Source organism: Gopherus evgoodei, chromosome 21 (genome assembly GCF_007399415.2).
Source record: "Gopherus evgoodei ecotype Sinaloan lineage chromosome 21, rGopEvg1_v1.p, whole genome shotgun sequence".
NCBI lineage: Eukaryota > Metazoa > Chordata > Testudines > Testudinidae > Gopherus > Gopherus evgoodei.
The window spans coordinates 34,383-55,935 of NC_044342.1; the positions used below are offsets into that span (position 1 = coordinate 34,383).

The window sequence follows — 21,553 nt, forward strand, 5'->3', positions numbered from 1 at the left end:
ACACCCCCACCACCCCAAAGCGCCCAGCTCCCGCAGCCCCCAAGCATCCCAACTCCCAAACTCCACCCCATTCCTTCTGCAGCCCCCAAATATCCCAGCACATTGTCCCTAGCCCCTCAGTATCCCAGCACCTCTTCCTCCAGCCCCCCAAACTTCTCAGCCCCCAAACTCCCAGCACCTCATCCCCAGCCCCCCAATATCCCAGTACCTCTTCCCCACACCCCAAACTTCCCAGTACCCCAAATCTCCAGCACCTCTTCCCCCAGCACCCCAAATCCCCAGCACCCCGAAATCCCCAGCACCTCTTCTCTAAGCCCCCCCAAATCCCCAGCCCCTCTTCCCCCACACTCCAAACTTCCCAGTACCCCAAATCCCCAGCATCTCTTCCCCAGCCACCCAAACTCCCAGCACCCCAAAATTCCCAGCATCCCGAAATCCCCAGCCCTCAATATCCCAGCACCTCTTCCCCACACCTCAAGCTTCCCAGCCCCCGAAAATCCCCAGCACCTCGTCCCGCAGCACCCCAAACTTCCCAGTAACTCTTTCCCCAGCACCTCAAATCCCCAGGACCCAAACTCCCAGCACCTCTTCCCCAGCCCCCAAATTTCCACCAGTTCTTCCTCAAGCCCCCCAAATCCCCAGCCTCTTCCCTCAGCCCCCTTAAACTCCTCCCAACACCTCTTCCCCAGCCCCCCAAACTTCTCAGCCCCCAAATCCTCAGCACCTCTTCCCCAGCCCCACAATCTCCACCACCTCTTCCCCAGCCCCTCTGCCCCCTAAACTCCTCCCAGCCCCCCAAACTTCTCAGCCCCCCTCCCCCGGAGCTCGCGCTCACTGGCCGGGCGCTCGCTCGCTCGCTCGCTGCGCTCCGCTCTGGGGCCAGGCGCTGCGCTCCGGAGCTGGGAACGCAGGGGGCGGGGGGAGGAGCCGGGGGGCGGGGCCTGCGGGGGTCAGAAAGGGGTCCGCACCCAGCGACCCGCGAGTCACCCGTGACGCGGGGTGGGGGAGAGGAGCTGGGTGACCTCAGCTGCCCCCAGGCACTTCCTCAGGCAGGGCCTGGCAACACCCCCCCCCCCCCGCCCTATCCATCCTCACAGCCCCCCGTCCCTGTCCATCCCCCCAGCCCGCACCCCTTCCCATCCTCAGACTCCTCCCCAGACACCCCATCCCCACCCTGCATCCCATCCATCCCTGCACCCCTCCCCAGAGACACCTCCTCCCCAGCCCTGTCCAACCCCCCACCCCACCCCCTTCCCATCCTCAGACCCCACCCCAGACACCTCATCCATCCCTGCACCCCTCCCCAGCCCCACCTCCCTGTCCCCTTACACACCCCTCAATCGATCTGTCCCCATCCACTCCATCTATCTCCCCACGGACACCCCAGCTAATCTAGCCCCATACGCCCCTCTCTCTCCATCCACCCCACTCCCTCGCTGTCTCTCGGCAGCTCCATCCCCTGCCCCTGGCCCTCTGCTCCGCAGGGCCTGTGCTGTGGGAGTCCACCAGTCCCCTGCTGACTGGGGCCCCCCACCGCCCTCAGCTTCCCTGTAACCACCTCCCTGAAGCAACGTCTCCTGCTCCCCCCCAACCTGCCATGCCACTGAACAGCCTCCAGCAACCATTCTCCACATTGCCAGGACAGAGCTGGGAGAGAGTCCAGGAGTCCAGGTTGCCAGGCTCCCTGCTCTAACCACTGGACATCCCTCCCCTCCCAGAGCAAGGACAGAACCCAGGCTAACCCCAGGAGCTGATGGGGCTGCATCGGGACAGGCCGTGGGAAGAGAGTGAGGCTGGGGGTTGTCTCAGCTGGGGGCAGATTGATGGGCTTGGGGGGGGGCAGTGGGGCATCTCCTCCTCCCTGAACCCCTCAGCCTGCTCCTCCCCCCCGAGATGTTCATTGTGCCAGGGACAGGGGATTTCAGGCCCTAGTCAAGCCAATGCTGAAACAGACAAAACCAGCCCAACCTGCCCCACGGAGCCCAGGGATTCTCCCCCTGCGGGGAGGCTGGCTCAGAACCAGCCCCAGGGTGGGGGCCTGGCTGGCTCAGGGGGGGCAGAGAATGGGACACAGGGCCTCTCCCACCAGCCCTGCCTGTGCCCCTTACTCCCCACCCACAGCCCCGGCAAGCCCAGCCCTGGGCTCCTCCCCTGCCCAGTCAGGAATTTGGGAGGAGGGTGTGAAGTGTCTCCCAACTGAACCTGGCTCCCAGCCTGGGGTTCTTGGCACCAGTGAGGCCGGGGAGCGGAGGGGGAGGAGCCCCAGGTAGGGCTGGTTAGGTGCTGCCCCACATCACTCAAGATCTGATGTGCCAAGAAACGCCCGGGATGTTGTAACCCCTGCGGTGGCTCCAGTTGTGTGTCGGGGTGTCACCGTTCCCACAAAGACCATGAAGCAACCACGGGCGAGTGGCGGATGTCGCGGCTTCCGCTGGGGTGCAGCAGCCCAACGGAGCACTGAGTGTGAGGAATTTGGTGTAACAGCTGGGGCCCCACCCCAGAGAGGGGTGATGTCAGAGCAAATTCCTTCTGCCCAGGGAGTGAGCCAGCAGCCGGGGGGCTGGGCTAGTGGGGGCTGCAGGTCAGGGTGAGGGGCACCGGCAGGGCAGGGGGGCAGGGCTGGACTAGCAGGGCTGCGGGTGAGGAGGGGTACCAGCAGAGCTGGGGGACAGGGAACGGGGGGGGGGGGGAGGGGGAGCTGTGGGTCAGGAGGGGCACCAGCAGAGCTGGGGGGCCTGTGGTTCAGGAGTGAGGGACACTGGCAGGGATTAGGAGTGGCTGGGCTGGACTAGCAGGGGCTGCGGGTCGGGAGTGAGGGGCACCAGCTGGCCGTGGGAAGGGGTAGGGCCGGATCAGCAGGGGCTGTGGGTCGGGAGTGAGGGCACCAGCAGGCCGTGGGGAGGGGTAGGGCCGGACCAGCAGGGGCTGTGGGTCGGGAGGGGCACCGGCAGAGCTGCGGGGGGCAATGGACAGGGGGACTGCGGGTCAGGAGTGAGGGGCACCCACTGACTCAGTTCACACCAGGACATTTTTAACCTTTTATTTCCCAGGTCCAATAAATTATTGGCGGGTGGGGGAGGGAAGGGGGCGGGGCCAGCCTCTCCTGGCCAATCAGGCGAGGGTGATCTCCACGCGGGGCAGCAGCGCAGCCAGCTCTGATTGGGCATCGGGGAGGTCACCCAGGGGGTTCCCCCGCAGGGCCAGGAGGTGGAGCTTGGGGAAGGAGGCCAAAGGTCGCAGGTTGGAAGGTCGCTGGATGCCTGGGGGTGGGCGAGGAGCAGCAGAGTCAAGGAGGGTGCAATGGCTAGAGGGGCCCAACCCCCCAGAGCTCCCCCCATCCCAGTCCTCCTCTGCCCCTCCTCCACCCCTCCCCGACTGCCCTTCCCCCGCTGCCCCGTGCAGGGGAGCTGGAGGATACGGTTGCTGCAGGCTGAGAGCTCCTCCAGGCGGGGGAGGGGGGGCAGCCCCTCCAGGGTCTCGATCTGGTTCCCATCCAGCTCCAGCACCTGGGGACAGAGAGAATCAGTGACATGCCCCCCCCCCGGACACCTGGGTCCCCCCACCTGCTCCTGGGCAGTGGGGGGGCCTAGAGGTGAGAGCAGGGCGGGGGGGCTGGGTCCCTCCCTGCTCCGGCGCTGGGGCTAGTGGTTAGACAGGGGGAGGAAGTTGGGCGCCCGGACGCCTGGGTCCCTCCTCTCTCCGGGGTCTCTCACCTGGAGGCAGCGCAGCATGGCCAGGGCAGGAGGGAGGCCGCGCAGCCGGTTCCCCGCCAGGTTCAGGTGGGTGACGAGTGGCAGCTGCTCCAGGTGGCAGAGGACGGTCAGGCCCTGGGGGGCAGAGAGAGCTGGAGGGAGGAGGTCTTTGCTCCTCAGCCCCGCCCACCTACTTGGCCCCACCCTCTATTCCTCCACCTTATCTGGCTCCACCCACTTTTCATCAGCTCCATCCCTGCTGTCCCCTCCTACACATTCAGCCTCCTGGCTCCGCCCCCTGCCTTTCTGGCCCCACCCTGTTCTCTTAGCTCCACCCCATCCCCTGCTCCTACTCCTCCCCTAGCTTCACCTCCTGCCTCCCCTCTTACACTGTCACACCCTCTGCCCCCTCTAGTACCGCCCCCTTCCCATTTGACCTCACTCATTGGTGCTCCCCCCTCCATCAATCCTCTAGTTCCTCTCCCTGTTCTCAGCTCCGCCCACTAGCCCTCTATTGCCCCTGTGCTTTGTTCTCCTGGCCCCGCCCCCGGCCCATACCCGGCCGGACAGGTCCACCACCCTGGCCTCGGCGTACTCCATCCGCAGGATGCTGTTCTCCACCAGGAATCTGCTGCGCAGGTCGTCCAGATAGGCCGAGCGCATAGGGTCAGCGGCCTGGGGGGGCAGAGAGATGGGGGAGGGGCTTGGAAGTGCAGCTCTGAGCCCCCCTCCCCCAAAGATCCCCCTTTCCCTCCCCCCCGCCCCTCACCTTCAGGGTGTCGAAGTAGCTGAGTGTCTCACGTTCGTACACCAGCGGGTCCAGGGCCCGCATGAGGAGGATGATGGTGAGGAGACACCCTGCAGAGACAGAGAGAACCCAGGAGTCCTGGCACCCAGCCCCCCGTGCTTTATCCACCAGACCCTGCTCTCCTCTCAGAGCCGGGAGAGAACCCAGGCGTCCGGGAGGTACCTACACTTGTTCTCCGGCTCCAGGGCCTGCAGCTCCTTACAGGACTCCAGTTCTGACTGCAGCACAGTCGACTTCTCCACGGAGAGCTCGCACCTGGGTGGGAGGTGGGAGGTTAGGGGGCTGGCCAGCACTTGGGATGGGTGGGGCCAGGGCCCATCCTGCAGGGGAGGGCTGCGCTGCACTCAAATGGGGGGGGGCAGAGCTAGCTCTGACTATACACCGTGGGGGGGGTGTGTGTTTTATTAAAGATACTCAAGGGATGGGGCCTAGTGTGAAACATGCACTTCAAGGGGGGGGTGGCAACCCCCAGGGGGCGGAGCCCATCTGCCTACACACAATCAGGAGGTGTGCTTTATCTGACAGGTGGTGCTAGTCTCCAATGGAAAGAGACAGAGCTGCTCTTTAGGGGCGGAACCTGTCTGAAACACACTGGGGGGCGGGGCTACTTGGACGGACTGGAGGCGGGGCCATTCTTGGGGGCGTGGCCTGTCTAGAACATGTACACTAGGGAAAGGGGCTACTTTGCAAGGAGTGGAGCTGCTGGGGGTGTAGGCAGGACTTCCCTCCAGGGGGTGGGGCCTCTGAGGCAGATGACTGAAGGTGGGGAGCAGGGTCCCCTACCTGAACATCTGCTCCTCGGTGACGGAGTCCCGGCACCAGCCGTCGCTGCGGCCTGGAGGGCAGAGGCAGAGTGTCAGGGGGGTGGAGAGAGGATTTTCGGGGTTTTGTGGGGGGTGTCTGGTTACCTTTGAAGAGGACGCACTCCTTCTGGGACTGCCCGCCCGCCCAGTGCACCCGGAAGATGTGCTGGGGCCAGTGCTCGTTGAGGGCCGAGGCGGGCAGGTCGCACAGCTGGGGTGGAGATGGTCAAGGAAAAAGGTTCTAGCCAGTAGACCTCACTCCCCTCCCAGAGAACCCAGGAGTCCTGGGTCCCAGCCCCCATCACCCTCCCACTCTAACCCACTAGATTCCATTCCCCCCCTCCCAGTGGGTGAGAACCCAGGTGTCTGGGAGGATACCCACATGAGGCCGGGGCGGTTTCTCCCGTCAGGTGTGCGCCAATTCACTGTCAGGGGGGCCTCGTCTGCGAAGAGCAGCAGGTCGCAGGATCCTGGAGTCACCTGCCGGAGGAGACACTCATAAGCCCCAAGTTAGCACTGCCTCCCTCCACCCCAGCTCACAGGTACTCACCACCACGGGCTGGGAGAAAGCCACCGCCAGCGAGGAGTCCTCTCGGCTCACGTAGACACACAGGATAGTCGGCTCTGGCTCGGCTGCGGGGAGAAAAGGGCGGGGGTCAGTGTCATGGGACCAAGTCCTGGAGTAACATTTCTCAGTGCTGTGCAGTACTCAGGTACATTCAGGGTATGCTTGGGTGGGCGGATCCCCATGCACCACGTGGTATCATAGGATCATGTCCTGGAGTGACGTTACTCAGTGCTTCGAGTAGCAGCAGTACTCGGGTGCCGCCTGGGGGAGACAGCTCTATGCTGTGCATAGGACTCTAGTACCACTGGGCAATCCCCTGCAGTAACGTTACTCAGTGCTTCGAGTGGCAGCAGTACTCGGGTGCCGCCTGCGGGAGACAGCTCCATGCTATGCATAGGACTCTAGTACCACTGGCCAATCCCCTGCAGTAACGTTACTCAGTGCTTCGAGTAGCAGCAGTACTCGGGTGCCGCCTGAGGGAGACAGCTCTATGCTGTGCGTAGGACTCTAGTACCACTGGCCAATCCCCTGCAGTAACGTTACTCAGTGCTTCGAGTAGCAGCAGTACTCGGGTGCCGCCTGAGGGAGACAGCTCTATGCTGTGCATAGGACTCTAGTACCACTGGCCAATCCCCTGCAGTAACGTTACTCAGTGCTTCGAGTAGCAGCAGTACTCGGGTGACTCTAGTACCAGTGGCCAATCCCCTGCAGTAACGTTACTCAGTGCTTCGAGTGGCAGCAGTACTCGGGTGCCGCCTGGGGGAGACAGCTCTATGCTGTGCGTAGGACTCTAGTACCACTGGCCAATCCCCTGCAGTAACGTTACTCAGTGCTTCGAGTGGCAGCAGTACTCGGGTGCCGCCTGAGGGAGACAGCTCTATGCTGTGCATAGGACTCTAGTACCACTGGCCAATCCCCTGCAGTAACGTTACTCAGTGCTTCGAGTGGCAGCAGTACTCGGGTGCCGCCTGCGGGAGACAGCTCTATGCTGTGCATAGGACTCTAGTACCACTGGCCAATCCCCTGCAGTAACGTTACTCAGTGCTTCGACTGGCAGCAGTACTCGGGTGCCGCCTGGGGGAGACAGCTCTATGCTGTGCATAGAACTCTAGTACCATTGGCCAATCCCCTGCAGTAACGTTACTCAGTGCTTCGAGTGGCAGCAGTACTCGGGTGACTCTAGTAGCACTGGCCAATCCCCTGCAGTAACGTTACTCAGTGCTTTGAGTGGCAGCAGTACTCGGGTGCCGCCTGGGGGAGACAGCTCCATGCTGTGCGTAGGACTCTAGTACCACTGGCCAATCCCCTGCAGTAACGTTACTCAGTGCTTCGACTGGCATCAGTACTCGGGTGCCGCCTGCGGGAGACAGCTCTGTGCTGTGCATAGGACTCTAGTACCACTGGCCAATCCCCTGCAGTAACGTTACTCAGTGCTTCGAGTGGCAGCAGTACTCGGGTGCCGCCTGGGGGAGACAGCTCTATGCTGTGCGTAGGACTCTAGTACCACTGGCCAATCCCCTGCAGTAACGTTACTCAGTGCTTCGAGTGGCAGCAGTACTCGGGTGACTCTAGTACCACTGGCCAATCTCCTGCAGTAACGTTACTCAGTGCTTCGAGTGGCAGCAGTACTCGGGTGCCGCCTGCGGGAGACAGCTCTATGCTGTGCATAGGACTCTAGTACCACTGGCCAATCCCCTGCAGTAACGTTACTCAGTGCTTCGAGTGGCAGCAGTACTCGGGTGCGCCTGCGGGAGACAGCTCTATGCTGTGCATAGGACTCTAGTACCACTGGCCAATCCCCTGCAGTAACGTTACTCAGTGCTTTGAGTGGCAGCAGTACTCGGGTGCCGCCTGGGGGAGACAGCTCTATGCTGTGCGTAGGACTCTAGTACCACTGGCCAATCCCCTGCAGTAACGTTACTCAGTGCTTCGAGTAGCAGCAGTACTCGGGTGCCGCCTGGGGGAGACAGCTCTATGCTGTGCGTAGGACTCTAGTACCACTGGCCAATCCCCTGCAGTAACGTTACTCAGTGCTTCGACTGGCATCAGTACTCGGGTGCCGCCTGCGGGAGACAGCTCTGTGCTGTGCATAGGACTCTAGTACCACTGGCCAATCCCCTGCAGTAACGTTACTCAGTGCTTCGAGTGGCAGCAGTACTCGGGTGACTCTAGTACCACTGGCCAATCTCCTGCAGTAACGTTACTCAGTGCTTCGAGTGGCAGCAGTACTCGGGTGCCGCCTGCGGGAGACAGCTCTATGCTGTGCATAGGACTCTAGTACCACTGGCCAATCCCCTGCAGTAACGTTACTCAGTGCTTCGAGTGGCAGCAGTACTCGGGTGCGCCTGCGGGAGACAGCTCTATGCTGTGCATAGGACTCTAGTACCACTGGCCAATCCCCTGCAGTAACGTTACTCAGTGCTTTGAGTGGCAGCAGTACTCGGGTGCCGCCTGGGGGAGACAGCTCTATGCTGTGCGTAGGACTCTAGTATCACTGGCCAATCCCCTGCAGTAACGTTACTCAGTGCTTCGAGTAGCAGCAGTACTCGGGTGCCGCCTGGGGGAGACAGCTCTATGCTGTGCGTAGGACTCTAGTACCACTGGCCAATCCCCTGCAGTAACGTTACTCAGTGCTTCGACTGGCATCAGTACTCGGGTGCCGCCTGCGGGAGACAGCTCTGTGCTGTGCATAGGACTCTAGTACCACTGGCCAATCCCCTGCAGTAACGTTACTCAGTGCTTCGAGTGGCAGCAGTACTCGGGTGCCGCCTGCGGGAGACAGCTCTATGCTGTGCATAGGACTCTAGTACAATTGGCCAATCCTCTGCAGTAACGTTACTCAGTGCTTCGAGTGGCAGCAGTACTCGGGTGCCGCCTGCGGGAGACAGCTCTATGCTGTGCATAGGACTCTAGTACCACTGGCCAATCCCCTGCAGTAACGTTACTCAGTGCTTCGAGTGGCAGCAGTACTCGGGTGCCGCCTGCGGGAGACAGCTCTATGCTGTGCATAGGACTCTAGTACCAGTGGCCAATCCCCTGCAGTAACGTTACTCAGTGCTTCGACTGGCAGCAGTACTCGGGTGACTCTAGTAGCACTGGCCAATCCCCTGCAGTAACGTTACTCAGTGCTTCGACTGGCAGCAGTACTCGGGTGCCGCCTGCGGGAGACAGCTCTATGCTGTGCGTAGGACTCTAGTACCACTGGCCAATCCCCTGCAGTAACGTTACTCAGTGCTTCGAGTGGCAGCAGTACTCGGGTGCCGCCTGCGGGAGACAGCTCTATGCTGTGCGTAGGACTCTAGTACCACTGGCCAATCCCCTGCAGTAACGTTACTCAGTGCTTCGAGTGGCAGCAGTACTCGGGTACCGCCTGGGGGAGACAGCTCTATGCTGTGCATAGGACTCTAGTACCACTGGCCAATCCCCTGCAGTAACGTTACTCAGGGCTTCGAGTGGCAGCAGTACTCGGGTGACTCTAGTAGCACTGGCCAATCCCCTGCAGTAACGTTACTCAGTGCTTCGAGTGGCAGCAGTACTCGGGTGCCGCCTGCGGGAGACAGCTCTATGCTGTGCGTAGGACTCTAGTACCACTGGCCAATCCCCTGCAGTAACGTTACTCAGTGCTTCGAGTGGCAGCAGTACTCGGGTGCGCCTGCGGGAGACAGCTCTATGCTGTGCATAGGACTCTAGTACCACTGGCCAATCCCCTGCAGTAACGTTACTCAGTGCTTTGAGTGGCAGCAGTACTCGGGTGCCGCCTGGGGGAGACAGCTCTATGCTGTGCGTAGGACTCTAGTACCACTGGCCAATCCCCTGCAGTAACGTTACTCAGTGCTTCGAGTAGCAGCAGTACTCGGGTGCCGCCTGGGGGAGACAGCTCTATGCTGTGCGTAGGACTCTAGTACCACTGGCCAATCCCCTGCAGTAACGTTACTCAGTGCTTCGACTGGCATCAGTACTCGGGTGCCGCCTGCGGGAGACAGCTCTGTGCTGTGCATAGGACTCTAGTACCACTGGCCAATCCCCTGCAGTAACGTTACTCAGTGCTTCGAGTGGCAGCAGTACTCGGGTGCCGCCTGCGGGAGACAGCTCTATGCTGTGCATAGGACTCTAGTACAATTGGCCAATCCTCTGCAGTAACGTTACTCAGTGCTTCGAGTGGCAGCAGTACTCGGGTGCCGCCTGCGGGAGACAGCTCTATGCTGTGCATAGGACTCTAGTACCACTGGCCAATCCCCTGCAGTAACGTTACTCAGTGCTTCGAGTGGCAGCAGTACTCGGGTGCCGCCTGCGGGAGACAGCTCTATGCTGTGCATAGGACTCTAGTACCAGTGGCCAATCCCCTGCAGTAACGTTACTCAGTGCTTCGACTGGCAGCAGTACTCGGGTGACTCTAGTAGCACTGGCCAATCCCCTGCAGTAACGTTACTCAGTGCTTCGACTGGCAGCAGTACTCGGGTGCCGCCTGCGGGAGACAGCTCTATGCTGTGCGTAGGACTCTAGTACCACTGGCCAATCCCCTGCAGTAACGTTACTCAGTGCTTCGAGTGGCAGCAGTACTCGGGTGCCGCCTGCGGGAGACAGCTCTATGCTGTGCGTAGGACTCTAGTACCACTGGCCAATCCCCTGCAGTAACGTTACTCAGTGCTTCGAGTGGCAGCAGTACTCGGGTGCCGCCTGCGGGAGACAGCTCTATGCTGTGCGTAGGACTCTAGTACCACTGGCCAATCCCCTGCAGTAACGTTACTCAGTGCTTCGAGTGGCAGCAGTACTCGGGTGCCGCCTGCGGGAGACAGCTCTATGCTGTGCGTAGGACTCTAGTACCACTGGCCAATCCCCTGCAGTAACGTTACTCAGTGCTTCGAGTAGCAGCAGTACTCGGGTGCCGCCTGGGGGAGACAGCTCTATGCTGTGCGTAGGACTCTAGTACCACTGGCCAATCCCCTGCAGTAACGTTACTCAGTGCTTTGAGTGGCAGCAGTACTCGGGTGACTCTAGTACCAGTGGCCAATCCCCTGCAGTAACGTTACTCAGTGCTTCGAGTGGCAGCAGTACTCGGGTGCCGCCTGCGGGAGACAGCTCTATGCTGTGCGTAGGACTCTAGTACCACTGGCCAATCCCCTGCAGTAACGTTACTCAGTGCTTCGAGTGGCAGCAGTACTCGGGTGCCGCCTGGGGGAGACAGCTCTATGCTGTGCATAGGACTCTAGTACCACTGGCCAATCCCCTGCAGTAACGTTACTCAGTGCTTCGACTGGCAGCAGTACTCGTGTACCGCCTGGGGGAGACAGCTCTATGCTGTGCATAGGACTCTAGTACCACTGGCCAATCCCCTGCAGTAACGTTACTCAGTGCTTCGAGTAGCAGCAGTACTCGGGTGCCGCCTGGGGGAGACAGCTCTATGCTGTGCGTAGGACTCTAGTACCACTGGCCAATCCCCTGCAGTAACGTTACTCAGTGCTTCGAGTGGCAGCAGTACTCGGGTGCTGCCTGCGGGAGACAGCTCTATGCTGTGCATAGGACTCTAGTACCATTGGCTAATCCCCTGCAGTAACGTTACTCAGTGCTTCGAGTGGCAGCAGTACTCGGGTGACTCTAGTACCACTGGCCAATCCCCTGCAGTAACGTTACTGAGAACTTATTCCCCTGCCCCATTGCTCCTCACAACTTCTTGTCAACTGCTGCAAATGGACCATTTCGATCACCACTACAAGAAGTTTTTCTCTCTCCTGCTGGTAATAACTCACCTTAACTGATCACTCTCGTTAGTGTGTGTTTGGTAACACCCATTGTTGCATATTAAATCACAGACTGTCAGGGTTGGAATGGACCTCAGATGTCATCTAGTCCAACCCTCTGCTCAACACAGGACCAATCCCTAACTAAATGGCCCCCTCAAAGCTTGAACTCACAACCCCGGGTTTAGCAGGCCAATGCTCAAACCACTGAGCTATCCCTCCCCCCTATTTCTCTGTCTGTGTGTATATATCTATATCGTCCTACTGTATTTTCCACTGCATGCATCTGATGAAGTGAGCTGTAGACCACGAAAGCTTATGCTCAAATAAATGTTAGTCTCTAAGGTGCCACAAGTACTCCTGTTCTTTTTGAGAGCTTGAGTATCCTCCGGGCTATACGAGCAGTGGGACACTGTTAGGGTATGCTCAGGGGAGATCTCAAAGACTCTGATAATACTCCAGTACCATTGCACAATGCCCTGGAGTAAGTCAGTGTTACAATGTCACCAGTGCTATAGGGTTACTCCGGTACCATATTGGTGTACTTTGGGGGAGGAATCTACATGCATCACACAGCACTTGGGTCAAACGGACAACACCCTGCAGTGATCTTCCTCGCCAGTACTAAACAGTACTCAGGTACCATCAGGAGACAGTTCCATGGATCATGCAGTACTTGAGTATCACTAGAGGAAACCCTGGAGCAATATTACTCAGCACTTGAGTAAAGCCAGTACCACACAATATTCAGATAACATTAAGGGGCCACTTTGAGGAAGCAGCCCTGCTGTACCAAGCAGTATTCAAATACCACACAGTGAACACTCACCTATACTCCAGGGCAATACTACACAGTACTCAGGTATCTCATTGAACTCTGGGGACATAGCAGATTTCATACAATATTTGTGTAAGAGCTGCATTATCCCGCAGGCTGGTACTACTGTTCTGCATGCAGTACTGGGGTATCAATGCAGTATACCAGCCCTGGACTATGTAGTAACACTCTACTATACAGCAACTCCTCGCTTAACGCTGTAGTTCTGTTCCTGAAAAATGCGACTGTAAGCAAAATGATGTTAAGCAAATCCAATTTCCCCATAAGAATTATGTAAACGTGTGTGTGTGGGGGGGGGGGAGGTTAGGTTCCAGGGACAAGTGCAGACCAAGTCTATTAGAGTTTTTTGAAGGGGTCAACAAACATGTGGACAAGGGGGATCCAGTGGACGTAGTGTACTTAAGATTTCCAAAAAGCCTCCCTCACAAGGTCCCTCACAAAAGGCTCTTATGTAAATTAAGTTGTCATGGGATAAGAGGAAAGGTCCTTTCATGAATTGAGAATTGGTTAAAAGACAGGGAACAAAGGGTAGGAATAAATGGTAAATTTTCAGAACTGAGAGGGGTAACTAGTGGTGTTCCCCAAGAGTCAGTCAGAAAGGGGTAAAGAGTGAGGTGGCAAAGTTTGCAGATGATACTAAACTGCTCAAGATAGTTAAGATCAAAGCAGACTGTGAAGAACTTCAAAAAGATTTCACAAAACTAAGTGATTGGGCAACAAAATGGCAAATGAAATTTAATGTGGACAAATGTAAAGTAATGCACACTGGAAAAAATAACCCCAGCTATACATACAATATGATGGGAGCTAATTTAGCTACAACGAATCAGGAAAAAGATCTTGGAGTCATTGTGGATAGTTCTCTGAAGATGTCCACGCAGTGTGCAGCGGCAGTCAAAAAAGCAAACAGGATGTTAGGAATCATTAAAAAGGGGATAGAGAATAAGACAGAGAATATCTTCTTGCCCTTATATAAATCCATGGTACGCCCAAATCTTGAATACGGCATACAGTTGTGGTCTCCTCATCTCAAAAGAGACATACCAGCACTAGAAAAGGTTCAGAGAAGGGCAATTAAAATGATCAGGGGTTTGGAACAGGTCCCATATCAGGAGAGATTAAAGAGGCTAGAACTTTTCAGCTTGGAAAAGAGGAGACTAAGGGGGGATATGACAGAGGTATAGAAAATCATGAGTGATGTGAATAAGGAAAAGTTATTTACTTGTTCCCGTAATATATGAACAAGGGGCCACCAGATGAAATTAATGGGCAGCAGGTTTAAAACAAATAAAAGGAATTTCTTCTTCATGGAGCGCACAGTCAACCTGTGGAACTCCTTGCCTGAGGAGGTTGTGAAGGCTGGACTATAACAGTGTTTAAAAGAGAACTGGATAAATTCATGGAGGTTAAGTCCATTAATGTCTATTAGCCAAGATGGGTAAGGAATGGTGTCCCTAGCCTCTGTTTGTCAGAGGGTGGAGATGGACGGCAGGAGAGAGATCACTTGATCATTGCCTGTTAGGTTCACTCCCTCTGGGGCACCTGGCAATGGCCACTGTCAGTAGACAGATATTGGGCTAGATGGACCTTTGGTCTGACCCAGAACGACTGTTCTTATGTTCTTAAGCAGTGGACAAAGCAGGCGGCTGTCAAACAAGGTTATAAGGGAGCATTGCGCAACTTTAAATGAGCATGTTCTGTAACTGATAAGCAACAGAACAATGAAATGTTAACCGGGATGACTTTAAGTGAGGAGTTACTGCACCTGGATACCACTGCACTATATTCCAGGGAGAGGTCTCCCAAGTACTCAGTTACCATGGGACAATTCTCCCTCATTGAGCAGTACTGGGGTATCAGTGGTCTACCCTTCACAAGGATATTTCTTACACCATACAATACTTGGGTATTAGCCAATTGTAACCCAGTATTACAAACCGAGTACTGCTGTACTATACCCTCCACGTGTTATTACTCCAATGCACTCAGTACCTGGGTAACAATAGGAGGTGTATACCCACAGCACAGTATACTCCGGTATCATCCTGAGTAGAGCCTCGTGCATCTCCTATCATCAGACAATACTCTCTCCTCGTTAAACAGTAACTGTGTACTGCTGGCCAATACCGTAAGGGATATGGCTTCCTTGCCCATGCAGTACTCAGGTATCATGCAATCACACCGCAGAGAGAGACCTAGAACAAAAGAATACTCAGGCACTACTGGACAATACTCCAGGGGGGCATTACTCTTCAGCACGCAGTAACTGGCCATTACTGGTGCGTAGCTGGGGGCTGTGCCCACAGTGTGAGGTACCCCAGACTGCTATTGTTGCTCACAGTACTTAGGTACCAATGGAGTATAGTCCAGAGTTGGTCTCTACAGCCAGGTGCCCTGGATGATACTCCAGATGGAATCTCTCCTTGGCTCGCCAAAGAGTGCCTGAGTATTACGAGATGAATCCGTGCCCCCTCCAGTACTTGGGTACCGTTCTGTCACATGGCCAGCAGGGAGGCGCCTACCTCTGCCCAGCAGCCAGCGATGGTAGAACCAGGCACTCTGGTCATTGGGGTCAGTGAAGAAGGCATTTTGCACCAGCTCCAGCTCTGGCAGGGCAAGAGAAGAAAGCAAGGTAGGGGACGAGGCACTGGACCTGTCTCCTCTGGGGGGCGCTGGCCCCAATCTAGGCCCAGGGCAGGGACCGGCTGGCTCGGGGGGGCAGGGAATGGGACACGGAGCCTGTCTTCTCTAGAGGATGCTGGCCTCGATCCAGCCCCAGGATGCTCTCCTGACCCTCCCCATGAGCTGTCTGAGGCACAGTCGCCTCAGGGCAGGTTCCCAGGTGCCATCCCAGTCTCTGAGGCCGACGGCGCTCAGCTGGGGAACTCGTGCCAAAGCCAGCAGGGAGCCGGGTGGGGCCAGTGCCTCCTCCAGCATGCAGAACCCATCAGCGATGTCTCAACTGGGTCAGGCTTCCAGTAACGGCATCTCTGCTAAGTTCAGGGCAGGGCAGAGGCTCAGGTATCTCTCCAAGCAGGTGGGGCCCTTTGCCAGGAATGACTCCACTCCTGGGCTGGGCCACTGGCTGGCAAGGAACCCAGGAGTCCTGGCTCCCAGCCTGCTCACACTACCCACTAGCCCCACTCCCTTCGCAGAGCCAAGGAGAGAACCAAGGAGTTCTGGCTCCCAGCCCCGCCCCCAACCACTAGACTCCCCTCCCCTCCCCGAGCCAGGGAGAGAACCCAGGGGTCCTGGCTCCCAGCCCCGCCCCCAACCACTAGACTCCCCTCCCCTTCCCGAGCCAGGGAGACAACCCAGGGGTCCTGGCTCCCAGCCCCGCCCCCAACCACTAGACTCCCCTCCCCTTCCCTCCCCGAGCCAGGGAGAGAACCCAGGGGTCCTGGCTCCCAGCCCCGCCCCCAACCACTAAACTCCCCTCCCCTTCCCGAGCCAGGGAGAGAACCCAGGGGTCCTGGCTCCCAGCCCCCGCCCGGCGCCCTGACCTTTGAGCAGCACGGCCTCAGTGGGGCGGCCCGGCTGCTGGGGGTCGGGGTGAAGCCGAGGTAGCAGGCAGCTGCGGTAGTGCCAGGACGAGTAGTTGGAGAAGTTGCGGGTGATGAGGCGGTCGGTGAAGTGCAGCTCGTCCGCCGCCGACACCTGGGCGCGCTGCACCACAAAGCGCCGGTAATCCCAGCAGTGAACTGCGGGAGTACCAGAGAGCAGGAGGTCAGAGAGCGGGATCCCCACTGCCCCCACCCCCCACGCCACCCCAGCCCCTGTGGGTGTGAGCTGGAGGGATGCCAGGGCTTGGGGGTCACAGGTGGGGCTAGAGGTCAGGGTAGTGGGATTCTGGGGGTTCAGGGGGGATCCGGGGTTAAAGGTAAAGGCAACAGGGTTTTGGGACTGATCTGGGGTCAGGGGTTGGGGGGGTGGGATTGGATCTGGGGTCAGAGGGTATGTGGGTGGATCTGGGGTCAGAGGTCAGGAAAGGGAGGGTTTGGGGGTGGATCCAGGGTTAGAGGTAAGGACAGTGAGGCACAGAGGTGGATCTGGGGCAGAGGTCTGGGAGTTTTCAGGGGGTGGATCTGCAGTCAAAGGCCAGAGTGGATTGGGGGTCAGGGCAGCAGGGCAGATCTGGGGTCAGGGCAAGGGTGGTCCGCAGATGGATCTGGGGTCAGAGGTGAGGGGTTCAGGAGGATTTGAGGTCAGAGATCTGGAGTTTTGGGGGGTATCTGGGGTCAGAGGTTGGGAATTCGGGGGTGGATCTGGCCTGAGAGATTGGAGATGGACCTGGGGTCAGAGATATGGCAGTTTCGGGTGGACCTGGGGTCAGAGGTAAGGAGTTTAGGGGTGGATCTTGGGTCAGAGGTTGGGGGAATCCGGGATGGATCTGGGGTTAGATGTCGGGGGGATCTGGGGGATCCAGGGTCAGAGGTTTTGTTTCTGGGGGAGAAAATCGGGAGTGAGGGGATTTGGTGGGGATCTGGGGTTAGGAGTCTGGGCCCCAGCTCACAGTTGCGCTCATCGATCTCCAGGAACTTGGCGCACAGTTCCAGCTCACGGGCCCAGTCAGGGTTGGGGACGTGCTCCATCACCCAGCAGCGGTGGTGCCACGTCCCGTACGACTTGGGGTTCACCCGCAGGCAGGACTCCAGGAATGAGAGCTCCCCGCGGCACAGCGACTGCATCTCTTCTGAGGACCTGCCACAGGGGTGGGTCAGAGCTGGGGACTCCCCTGGGGATCTGCCACTGGGGGTGGGGGTCAGAGCCGAGGAGCCCCCAACCCCAAACTGAGCCCCCTGGGGACTTGCCACTGAGGAGTCAGAGCTGAGGATCCCCCCCAACCCCAAACTGAGCCCCCTGGAGACCTGCCACTGGGGGGGTCAGAGCTGAGGATCCCCCCAACCCCAAACTGAGCCCCCTGGAGACCTGCCACTGGGGGGGGGGTCAGAGCTGTCCCCCCCCCCCCCCGGAACCCCAAACTGACACCACTGAGAACCTGCCACTGAGGGGTCAGAGCTGGCCCCCCACTCAGAATCCCAAACTGACCCCCACCGGGAACCTGCCACTGGGGGGTCAGAGCCAGTGACTCCACCAAACCACAATCAATCCCATATGGACCCCAAGACTCCCCCTCTTCCAGGTTCCCTGCGACTCCCTGAACTACTCCCCTCACCTTCAGGCCCCCGCTTTACCCCTCCATCCTCCATACCCCCCTTCCCAGCTCCCCCATCCCTCCCCCTCCATCCTTTCCTTCCTTCCCCCTCTGGCCCTCTCCCCCTAGACTCCCTTCCCCTGCCCCTCCAGACCCCTCTCACCCCTCCTGCTCCAGGCAGAGGATGATCTCCCGGCGGAAGTTCCAGAGGGTGGCAAAGTCGGGGTTGACCCCCAATATCTGATTGGTCAGCTCCAGCGCCTCTTTGTCCAGCTGCCCTGTCTTCCTCTGGGGAGGGGAAAGGTCAGAGGGTCAAAGGTCATGCCATCCCCACCAGGAGCCACCCTATCTCACCCAGCAAAGGATCAAGGAGTCAGGGGTCACCATTCACATCAATGTCCCTCCCGCAGTGGGGTGAAATATCAGAGGTCAGGGGTCAAAGGGCAACTATTCTACCTGCACATGCCAACAACAGGCAGTGGTCAAAGGTCACCTGACCACATCGGCTTCTGGTCAAGGGTCAAAGGCCATGAGCCAAAGGGCGTAATGTGTCACGACCACTCACGAGCTAGAAGAAAGTCCAGGGTTAACACTGACCCAATTCTTCAACCTTAGCTACCTCCAGTCACCAATGGGATTACAGCAGGGTCAAAGGTCACCCTAGATACAGGTCAAAGGCCACTGAACACCCAACTGCTTCTGGCCCAGAGGGGAACGGTCAGGGCCCAAGGGTCACACACTCAGCCAACCATCTCCAAGTGTGGGGAGAGGTCAGAGATCAAAGGTTGCACCTTAACTACTCATGACTCAGAGGGGAAGAGTTCTGGGGTGACAAACAACATCAGTGGGCCAACGTCAATGGACAGAGATATCTTCCTCTCTGGTTTGGGGGGTGTCAGGTCAAAGGTCACTCTGACCAAGAGGGATCCAGGCTAAGGGAGCACCCACCGGAAGAAAGGTCAAGGTTCAAAGGTCAGCATGCTCCCCAATCACCATGATGGGGAAGGCCAGGGTTCAAGGATCACTGCGCAGCCAATCCACACAAGGCGTAGTGTAAAGTCAGGGGTCAAAGGTTACAGCACAGCCTGACCACACAGAGTGAGGGAGAGGCCATGGGGTCAAAGGTCAATGTGCAGTGGCCAGGTGTAAAGGTCATACTGCACTCCAGGAAGCCATGCTGAGTGCAAGGGTCAGGGGTGAAAGGTCAGCAGGAAGCCTGCTCCCCCCACCTGCCCCCCACCCACCTCACCTTCTCAAAGATGGCCGTTGTGGCGGCTACGTAGTGACATAGCTTCTTCTCCCGCTCCAGGCGCTTGGCCTCGGCCTGCTCCTCCGTCGTCTTCACCTTCAGACGGCCGTGCTGGGGGGGAGGGGGCTGTGTAAATGGGGAGGGGTGGTTGCTGCCCCAGGCCTTCACACCATGCTTCCCACCCCGGTGCATTATGGGATTGAGCAAGGGCAGGTGTCGGGGCCATGCGATTGCACCCACAACCCTGAATATGGAAACCAGATCCCACGGGGCAGTTCTAGGGGGCAGGGACACCCCTGGGGGGTAACAGTAATCCCCTGGGAGGTCACTGGGGAGGGACTGCCCCTCTATTGGGCATGGGGCTGGGAACCCAGGCATGCAGTGTCCCTGGGGTTGTGTGTACAAGAAGAAGTCCGGTTACCCCTGGGCAGTTACTGGGGAGCTCAGATCACCCTCAGGGGGCAATGGGTGGGGGCTGGGGTAGCCGACCGGACCACACTCACCATGGTGACTCAGCCGTGGGGGGGGCCCAGAGGTGAGAAATCAGGGTCCAGACTTTGAACCTACTAGATCTAAAGGAGAGGACAGGTGATGGCTGGGGAGGGGCCCAATCCAGCACTGAGCCAGCTCCTCGGTGCCCATCCCCAGCTTAGGGAACCTAGGCCTCCAGGGCTGCGTGCACAACGAGGGCTCAGGTGTCCGGGGGCCCCTGGGGCTGCTTGCACGAGGAGGGACCCAGGCGCCCGCGACTGCGTGCACAAGGACCCAGGCATCCAAGGGCCCCTGGGGCTGCTTGCACGAGGAGGGACCCAGGTGTCCAGGATTGCGTGCACGAGGACCCAGGTGTCCAGGGGCCCCTGGGGCTGCTTGCACGAGGAGGGACCCAGGCGTCTGGGACTGCGTGCACAAGGACCCAGGCATCCAAGGGCCCCTGGGGCTGCTTGCACGAGGAGGGACCCAGGTGTCCAGGATTGCGTGCACGAGGACCCAGGTGTCCAGGGGCCCCTGGGGCTGCTTGCACGAGGAGGGACCCCGGCGTCTGGGACTGCGTGCACAAGGACCCAGGCATCCAAGGGCCCCTGGGGCTGCTTGCACGAGGAGGGACCCAGGTGTCCAGGATTGCGTGCACGAGGACCCAGGTGTCCGGGGGGCACCTGGGGCTGCTTGCACGAGGAAGGACCCAGGTGTCCGGGGAGCCCCTGGGGCTGCTTGCACAAGGAGGGACCCAGGGGCCCGCGACTGCGTGCACAAGGACCCAGGCGTCCTGGGGCCCAGTGGAGTCACACTGCCACTCATGCCAACCTCAAATCATGCCCGCAGGTGCATCCTGGGACTGAGTCGGAGTAGCCACTGGACCAGGCCATTGCATGCCCCCCTCCTCCTGCACCTGCCTGCTTAGCCCCGCCTTAGGCGCGCTGAACCCCGAGGCGTCCCCTCTTGATCCGGATTTCGAGGCCTCCCCCCAGACCAGGGTATGGAATGGTCTCTCCTGGGGAAACTGGCCGGGCTCCCAATGCGGCGATACCAACCTGCGGAGGGCCACGGGGGCCGGACAGGCTGCACCCAGAGGCCCCCAGGGGGCAATACCAAAGCGCGGGCGGGAGGCAGAGGTGAGATGGAACCGCCCAGCGGGCTGCAACGCAGGACTCCTGCGGGCAATACCAACCACCGCGCACAGAGAGGGGAGAGCCAGCTAGGACTCTACCATCCCTCCCCTCCCCTTCCCTTCACAGAGCATAGAGAACAGCCCGCCAAGCGGGAGAGAGTGTCCCCATTCTTAAAGGGGCTGCCTCGCTCTTAAAGTGGCAGGGTTTGAGTAAATGGTGGTGGAGGAGCGGGGAGTGTTTCAAAACTTTCATGGGATCTAGCCGGTGTGTGGGTGAAACTAGGGCCCGGGACTCCTGGGTTCTATAGCCAGTGCTGGGAGGGGAGTGGTGTCTAGTGGTTAGAGCAAAGGGCTGCAAGCCAGGACTCCTGGGTTCTGTCCCCAGTGCTGGGAGGGGAGTGGTGACTAGTGTTTAGAGCAAAGGGCTGAGAGCCAGGACTCCTGGGTTGTATCGTCAGTGCTGGGAGGGGAGTGGGGTCTAGTGGTTAGAGCAAAGGGCTGCGAGCCAGGACTCCTGGGTTCTATAGCCAGTGCTGGGAGGGGAGTGGGAACTAGTGGTTAGAGCAAAGGGCTGCGAGCCAGGACTCCTGGGTTCTATAGCCAGTGCTGGGAGGGGAGTGGGAACTAGTGGTTAGAGCAAAGGGCTGCGAGCCAGGACTCCTGGGTTCTATAGCCAGTGCTGGGAGGGGAGTGGTAACTAGTGGTTAGAGCAAAGGGCTGCGAGCCAGGACTCCTGGGTTCTGTCCCCAGTGCTGGGAGGGGAGTGGGGACTAGTGGTTAGAGCAAAGGGCTGAGAGCCAGGACTCCTGGGTTCTATCGTCAGTGCTGGGAGGGGAGTGAGGACTAGTGGTTAGAGCAAAGGGCTGCGAGCCAGGACTCCTGGGTTCTATGCCAACTTGGGGAGGGGAGTGGGGCCTGGTGGGTTGGGCTCCTGGGTTTTGCTCCCTGCCCGGCCTTGTCACTCTGAGCCAAGCTGAGTGTTCAGGCCGAACGCACCCTAATTGCTGCTTTCGGTGGGTGTTGGCGTCCCAGCTAGGAGGGGAATCGTGAGTCACACAAGGCCGGGAAGCCTGGCCAGTTGGCACCAGCCCAGCAT

General features: G+C 58.9%; 2 protein-coding genes across 5 annotated transcripts in view; both read right to left on the bottom strand.

Annotated features, from left to right (window-relative positions):
• The window catches only part of TGM1 (transglutaminase 1), a 22,305-nt gene extending 19,199 nt beyond the window's left edge, over window positions 1-3,106 (bottom strand). Inside the window, exon 1 of one of the 2 annotated variants that reach the window (XM_030539931.1) lies at window positions 3,037-3,106. The gene's annotated coding sequence lies outside the window, so the exon portion shown is untranslated. Of the gene's footprint in view, window positions 1-835; window positions 866-3,036 lie in introns of those variants that run through there. The other variant, XM_030539932.1, reaches the window with a different exon arrangement.
• RABGGTA (Rab geranylgeranyltransferase subunit alpha) lies at window positions 3,037-20,468 on the bottom strand. 3 transcript variants are annotated; one of them, XM_030539933.1, is made up of 17 exons: window positions 20,381-20,468; window positions 19,355-19,423; window positions 18,852-18,962; window positions 17,766-17,890; window positions 16,961-17,148; window positions 15,951-16,148; window positions 14,970-15,053; window positions 5,854-5,936; window positions 5,682-5,783; window positions 5,409-5,514; window positions 5,284-5,335; window positions 4,667-4,755; window positions 4,462-4,550; window positions 4,251-4,367; window positions 3,714-3,827; window positions 3,419-3,506; window positions 3,037-3,260 (listed from the first exon to the last, which is right to left on the bottom strand). In XM_030539933.1, the coding sequence occupies exons 2-17, from the start codon at window positions 19,355-19,357 to the stop codon at window positions 3,112-3,114; spliced, it is 1,698 nt and encodes a 565-aa protein (XP_030395793.1). In that variant the 5' UTR covers window positions 19,358-19,423; window positions 20,381-20,468; the 3' UTR covers window positions 3,037-3,111. The 3 variants fall into 3 exon arrangements, with proteins under 3 accessions (XP_030395793.1, XP_030395794.1, XP_030395795.1); XM_030539934.1 differs by lacking the exon at window positions 20,381-20,468 and adding an exon at window positions 20,154-20,326; XM_030539935.1 differs by lacking the exons at window positions 19,355-19,423; window positions 20,381-20,468 and adding an exon at window positions 18,059-18,170 and having other exon boundaries at window positions 18,852-18,940.
• Window positions 20,469-21,553: the final 1,085 nt, after the last annotated feature.